This window comes from Macrosteles quadrilineatus, unplaced genomic scaffold (genome assembly GCF_028750875.1).
Source record: "Macrosteles quadrilineatus isolate MER2022 unplaced genomic scaffold, UCM_ALF_1.0 Scaffold_3__2_contigs__length_128488019, whole genome shotgun sequence".
Taxonomy (NCBI): Eukaryota; Metazoa; Arthropoda; class Insecta; order Hemiptera; family Cicadellidae; genus Macrosteles; species Macrosteles quadrilineatus.
In genome coordinates this window covers 34,740,904-34,747,786 of record NW_026542596.1, presented here as the reverse complement: position 1 = coordinate 34,747,786, position 6,883 = coordinate 34,740,904, and the positions used below count along the sequence as shown (strand labels likewise).

The 6,883-nt window shown below is 39.8% G+C and overlaps 1 protein-coding gene across 1 annotated transcript; it reads left to right on the top strand.

The window, feature by feature from the left end:
* The first annotated feature begins 418 nt into the window (after positions 1-418).
* On the top strand, positions 419-4,481 carry LOC128989101 (uncharacterized). Its single transcript, XM_054410962.1, has 3 exons — positions 419-2,871; positions 3,229-3,267; positions 4,025-4,481. Exons 1-3 carry the CDS (start codon positions 419-421, stop codon positions 4,479-4,481), a joined length of 2,949 nt encoding a protein of 982 aa, XP_054266937.1.
* Positions 4,482-6,883: the final 2,402 nt, after the last annotated feature.

Genomic DNA, 6,883 nt, shown 5'->3' with positions numbered 1-6,883 from the left:
CAATGATCAGCGTTGTTTCATGTGGTGTTGTCTAGCAGCACTCCAACCTCCAAAGGTACACCCGGAGCGGATCGAAAGCTACACTGCTTATGTTGATGGATTTCTTGAGTTATTTGATGGGATAGATTTTCCAGTCAAACTGACTGATGTAAAAAAATTCGAAAAGCGTGCAGGATTATCGATCAATGTATACGGTCTTGAAGAAAATAGTGATGTTTTTCCCTTGTGTGTAACAGATGAAGAAAAGCCCGTGCATGTAGACCTGTTGTTGGTTAAAGATGGAACGAACTCACACTACTGTCTAATCAAAAACCTATCTCGTTTAGTTCACAGTCAAGCTACAAAACATAATAGAAAATGCTATATATGCAGACGTTGTCTTCAACACTTTCATAACGAAGACAATTTGAAGACACATATGGAGGACTGCTCTAGACATGATGCCGAAAAAATAAAGCTCCCTACCGCTGGAAAAAATGACAAAATAAGATTTACAGAACACAATAAATCAATGAAAGTTCCTTATGTCATTTATGCCGATCTGGAGAGCATGCTCCTCCCGATTTCTACTTGTGAACCATCGGGAGTTGATGAAAACGGTGCTAAGAGATCGTACACATACAGCTATCAGAAACACGAAGCTATAAGTTTCTGTTACTATATCTCTGGCAGTGAAAAGCCTCCAACGACATATTTCGGGGAAGATGCTGGACGAAAATTTGTCGAGGCGTTGAAAAAGGAGGCCGTGGAGATAAAACAAATCTACGAAAAGATCATTCCAATGAAACCACTGGAGGAAGAAGAGATACGTAGACATAAAGAAGCGGTAACCTGTCACATCTGCCAGGAACCTCTCAATGAAACCGACAAAGTAAGGGATCACGACCACCTCACCGGTTTGTATCGAGGCCCTGCCCATTCCAAATGTAACTTATTGTTTACTAAGCCCAAATTTATTCCTGTTTTCTTGCACAACCTTTCTGGCTATGACATACATCAGTTCATCAAAGAAATAGGACGACAAGGTGAGAAACTCCAAGTGATTCCGCAAAATGATGAGCGGTATATATCATTCACCGTTCAAGTTAGGGGAGGGTTGGAACTGAGATTCTTGGACTCTTTTAAGTTTTTAAGTGCAAGTTTAGACCAACTGATTAACAATTTAACTACAGATCAGTTGGAGCATACAAAGAGATTTGTCAGATCATCACAGATAGACTTGGTAACAAGAAAAGGGGTTTATCCCTATGACTTCATGGATAACATAACAAAATATGATATGACAACTCTGCCGGAACTTCATGATTTCAAAAACAAATTAAATAAGTGTGATGTATCAGAATTAGATTATGAGCATGCTCAAAAGGTTTGGGATGAGTTCAACATCAAAGATATGAGAGAGTACACATTGTTTTACAACAAGATTGACGTCCTCCAGTTGGCAGACATTATGGACAACTTCAGAGACGTTTGCCTTCAAACATATAGTCTCGACCCAGCGTGGTACTTCACAGCTCCCGGATTAGCCTGGTCGGCGATGCTGAAACTCACTGATGTAGAGCTCCAGTTACTAACCGACCTCGATATGATTCTAATGGTTGAAAAAGGAATTCGTGGAGGTGTTTCGCAGTGTTGCTTGAGACAAGCTCGAGCCAACAACAAGTATATGAGTCAAGGCTTCGATGAGAACAAAGAACCTAGCTACCTGGTGTACTTAGATGCGAATAACCTATATGCTTGGGCTATGTCGCAGGCGATGCCATTCGGTGACTTTAGATGGCGAAAAGATACTGAAATAAATGTTTTAGACATCAGTGATGACGCGGCCACCGGCTACATTCTCGAAGTTGACCTCGAGTATCCCGAAGAAATTCATGACCACCATGCAGACTTTCCACTCGCACCTCACCACATGATTCCACCTGGGTCAAAAATATCCAAACTGGTCACCACTTTGTACGACCGATCTAGATACGTTGTACACTACAGAAATTTAAAACAGTATCTGAACCTCGGAATGAAACTAAAAAATATACATCGGGTTCTTGAGTTTTCTCAAAAACCGTGGATGAAACCATACATCGATTTAAACACTAACATGAGGACCAAAGCAAAGAATAAATTCGAAATTGACTTCTACAAGCTTATGAATAACGCGGTATTTGGGAAAACTATGGAAAACCTTCGGAATAGAGTGGATGTTCGTCTGGTAACCGACGAACGACAGGCGGATAAATTCATTGCCAAACCGACATTCAAGAGTCGGAAAATATTTACGGACCATCTTGCAGCTGTGCACATGACCAAAACATCACTTCTTTTCAACAAACCGATTTACGTGGGGGCGGCTATTCTAGATGTGTCGAAAACCCTTATATACCGTTTCCACTATCAAGTGATGAAGAGCAGATATGGTGATCGGGTCATACTCGCCTATACTGATACCGACTCACTGATTTACATCATATATACAGAAGACTGGTACATGGACATGAAAGAAATGATTGACGAGTTCGACACGAGTGCATATCAAAGCTCCAACCCTTTTGGTATGCATCGAGTAAACAAAAAGGTTCTCGGAAAAATGAAAGATGAGCTGGAAGGTCTGATCATGGTTGAATACGTTGGTCTGAAGTCAAAAATGTATGCCACTGACGTAGAGGAAGGTTTGAATTGTATAAAAACATCTAAAAAGGCTAAAGGAATCAAGAAATCAGTGGTGGAAAATGAAATCACAATAGATGACTATCGCAGATGTTTGAAGACTCTCGAAGATGTGTACAGACAAATCAACAGCATCCGAAGCCACCTGCACGATGTTTATAGTATGACACAATTCAAGAAATCACTTTCGCCAAAGGACGACAAACGGTGTGTTCTTCGAGACGGAATAAGGACGCTACCCTGGGGACATAGAAGAATTCCTACTGAATGTACATAAAAAAATGTAAAAAAACTATTCCTGTAAAATATTTTTTTTCGTGTTTTACACTGTTGTTATTTATTGCCCTGGTGTGCACAAGGTTTTTTGTAGCTCTTTCTCATAAAAAGATCCAATTATTTCTTCACCACTTTTATCTTTGATTCTATAGGTTATTGGAAAGGTGTCTTGCACTTTGGATATGGTAAATATCTCTCTAGTCCAATTGCGACTGTATTTATCGGCAAACGTATCTTTTTTTGCCACAATCCTCACTCTGTCTCCTAGTTGAAATTTTATTTTTCTAGGTGTATGAGGAATATTGGAGAACCTCTCAAGCAATCTAGGTACGTCCGCCTTAGTAACCTCTGCAGGTTTTATACAAATTGTACGATGGACACTATTGTTGTACTGATGTAACAAGTCTTGAACTATGTCCAACCACCGAAAATAATTTCGAGTCTCGAATATAACCTTCATTTTTTCATTCAACGTACGATTGAACCTCTCAATGATTGCACTCTTTTCCTCATTTTCAGTATGATACATTTTTATGTTGTACGATTGCAAAACTGACTTAAAATCACGGTTAAGAAATTCTTTGCCCTTATCGGTGTGTAACAGTCTGGGAGCGGTGTGACCGTTGACGTCAATTGCTCGCTTCAATTTGAGCATAAACGATTCCGCTACTTCTGCACCCCGTTTGGTCATCAACGGCTCTGACCAGGCGAATTTTGAAAAGGTATCAATCACATTCAACATATAATTATAGCCATCATTCTCACTGGCATACTTTCTCATGACAACCAGATCTGCGGCCCACAGATCGTCTATACCTAGGGTAACAATACGTCGTCGAGGAAAGTGCTTGATCACTGGTCTATGTACTTCCTTGGCGGCCATACTGGGCTTAGGAACTTTGACGAAGGCGCCTTTACGTTGACCGCAAATATTGCATGTCGTATTTAAACGCCATTTGTTGTTAACGGTTTTGACATACTCCCCACTGTCTTGAGACGTGGTTTTCCTTTTGCATTTCATACAGTAGATTTCCATTGGCTCTTATATAAGTGGGAAACACTTAAAAATGAGTGAACTGCACAGACACAGAATTCACTTGTCCGACGGTCAGAAGCGTAAGCTACGCATCGCGTTTAAAAAGCGTAGAACTGCTATAATTGGTTTAACTAATGATAGCCTCTCACGTGGAGCGGATCATATACTGCTTAACGAAGCACAACACAAGGCTGTTGAAAAAGCTATCCGGAACAAAACCGGTCTACGTCTGGCTGTGAGCTACGACCAGCTTTTGAAAAACAAAGAGGGTGGTCTTTTGAAAGAGATGTTGGAAATGGTTGAATCAAAGGTGCCATATGGAAAACGTTTCATATCTCCATTGATACGACATCAGGTGGCACCGATTCTCAAGAACCGATTCGTGCCGTGGTTGAAAAACCTGATCGATAACGAGCTAGATTCAATAATTGAAAAAGACCCCAAGGGAGCCGGTCTTAAGCGATGCATCAACAACAAGCTGGACTCTCTTTTAAAAAACCCGTAAAGTCGTTTGAACCTATGTCACTGGGAGAAATAGAGCTTTATGCTAACCAATTAGGCATCCGTGGCTTTCGAGGAGTGTTTATGAGACAGATATTACCCGAAGCCCCTATGGAGTTTGAATGTGGAATCTTGAATCTGGGTAATATCGATTCTTCTGGAACCCATTGGACTTGTTATGTTAAAGACAAAAACAAAAAGTTCTATTTCGATTCGTTTGGAAACGCACCCCCACCACTAGAACTAATAGACTATTTAGGTTGAAACGATCTCTTCTATAATGACATTGCTGTTCAAGAGTATAATGATCCACCTATCTGTGGTCATTTGTGTTTGGAGGTTTTACGACGAAACTCTAGTGATGAGCCTTGGGATGATATCATAAGAGCTATACGGGATGATAAATACGTATGGAGTTGGTAGTGGCAGCGGAAGATTCATGTTCAATAGATTCGGGGACGAGGTGGACTACCAAAGCTCAATTCGTCTACAAATCGAATCACAAACAAAGTCTGAAATTAGGGATCTTGTCAAATCAGGTCTTTCGGAAATGAAGAAAATGATGAGAACACCTAACGACGATTCGAGCCATGTAGCATTAAACACTAGACTTGGTAAAATAGAATCTACGATGAACATCAAGGATAATTTCATTGGTTTTAAAAGCAAACGTTTGGTTAGCGTCTCCAATGCAATTGATAAACATGATGTTGTAAACAAATATCAATTGGATACTGTCAAATCAACGGTGGATAGACTAACAAAAACATTCGATGTTTCGAACCCTGAGGTGGTGAATTTAAACGGACATCGAAGAATAGGAAAAGTCAGCAGATCAAAAGATCTTTATGACGTGATCGTAAGGAAAGAACTAAACGAGTTAAATGAAAAACTGATTATATTCCAGACAAACCTTAACACGATATTGGGTAATATACACGATGACATTATAAATTTAAAGACAGCACAAAATGGTAATGATATAAGTGACAAAGATGCCGCTAGTGAAAATCCGGGGCAAAGGATGCCAAATGACATTCCATCCAGAGCACCCTATCCGCCTCAGTGATGGTAGCAAGTGCCGACTAGCTCTAGTTAGCTTTATGTCGGAGAACTACATAAACAACGTGTTAGAACCGGGTAACATATATTTTTGGGACAGCGATATTTATCTGATCTCGACGCCATTTACGATCTCAAAGGGATATTGGACTATTGAAAAACTAAATGAAAAAATCAACGAATATATTACTGCATTGAAACTTAACGTACCTACCAACCAATTTTCAATCAAAAGAGAAAACAATCGTATCGCAATAACAAGTCCATTGAAATTTTATCTCGACGAAAAGGCGGCTTCATTCCTCGGATTCTCAAGTCCTGGAGAGAAACCATTAACCGAGCAGGAATCGTTTTACGATGTCAATACATTACTGACTGCGCCAAACGCACCCAATTTCAGGGCTGTGGACGCCATAGAGGTACACTGCAACATCGTAGAGCACAGTTACATCAGCCACGATGAGCACAGACACAAACATGTGAAAGCAGAACTGTTGTACACGTTCTTCCTGAATGTAGCACATGGCTACAAGATATATGAAGTGCCAACGGAGAAGTTGTACGTTCCTCTGAGGAATGGTTTACAAACGATCAACCGAATCGACATCACTCTCCGAGATCAAAACAATCGCTTGCTTCAAAACGAAAACGTTGAATGTGTAATAGTTTTAGATTTATATAAGTCCTAAAATGGATATCAATGTGTACTGCATCGAAGAAGGATCCATAAATAATCTATTACCACACCCATTAAGATGTCTTATAGTCGGTTCATCAGGGTGTGGAAAAACAAACCTATTGCTCAATTTTATCTATAACGTAAAGGGTGTAAAGTTCAAAAACCTTTATGTATTCAGCCGATCCATTGATCAGCCAGCATACACACAGCTACGTAAACACTATGAAAAAGTAGAGCACGCACTCGGCATAACTATTGCATACTTTTACTCAAACTGCAGTGACTTGATACCTCTAGACGAATGTAAGTCCAACTCTTTGGTGGTGTTTGACGATTGTCTTTTAGAAGAACAAACAAAAATAAAAGACTATTTCATACGAGGGCGTCATAAACAGGTATCTTGCATTTATTTGAGTCAGAGCTACGGGCGGGTAGACATGCAAGTAATAAGGAATAACGTTAATCTTTTGTGTATATTCACACAGAACAAACACTATACACAAAAGATATACAACGACTTCGTTGGATCCGATATGATATACCAAGAGTTTGTAGGCATGTGTAAAAAGTGTTGGGCGGAACCTCACGGTTTTATGTCAATAGACACTACTAAAAAAACGCATCTAGGTAAATATAGATGTATGTTTAAGGAAACGCTATATCCC

Excerpts from the sequence above, each read along its gene's own strand:
- LOC128989101 (XM_054410962.1), top strand. The coding sequence starts at position 419 with ATGGAGGACTGCTCTAGACATGATGCCGAAAAAATAAAGCTCCCTACC. Across the intron at positions 2,872-3,228 it reads TCGCCAAAGGACGACAAACG|GTGTATGAGGAATATTGGAG; the intron begins GTGTGTTCTTCG and ends TTATTTTTCTAG. Across the intron at positions 3,268-4,024 it reads GAACCTCTCAAGCAATCTAG|ACACAGAATTCACTTGTCCG; the intron begins GTACGTCCGCCT and ends TGAACTGCACAG.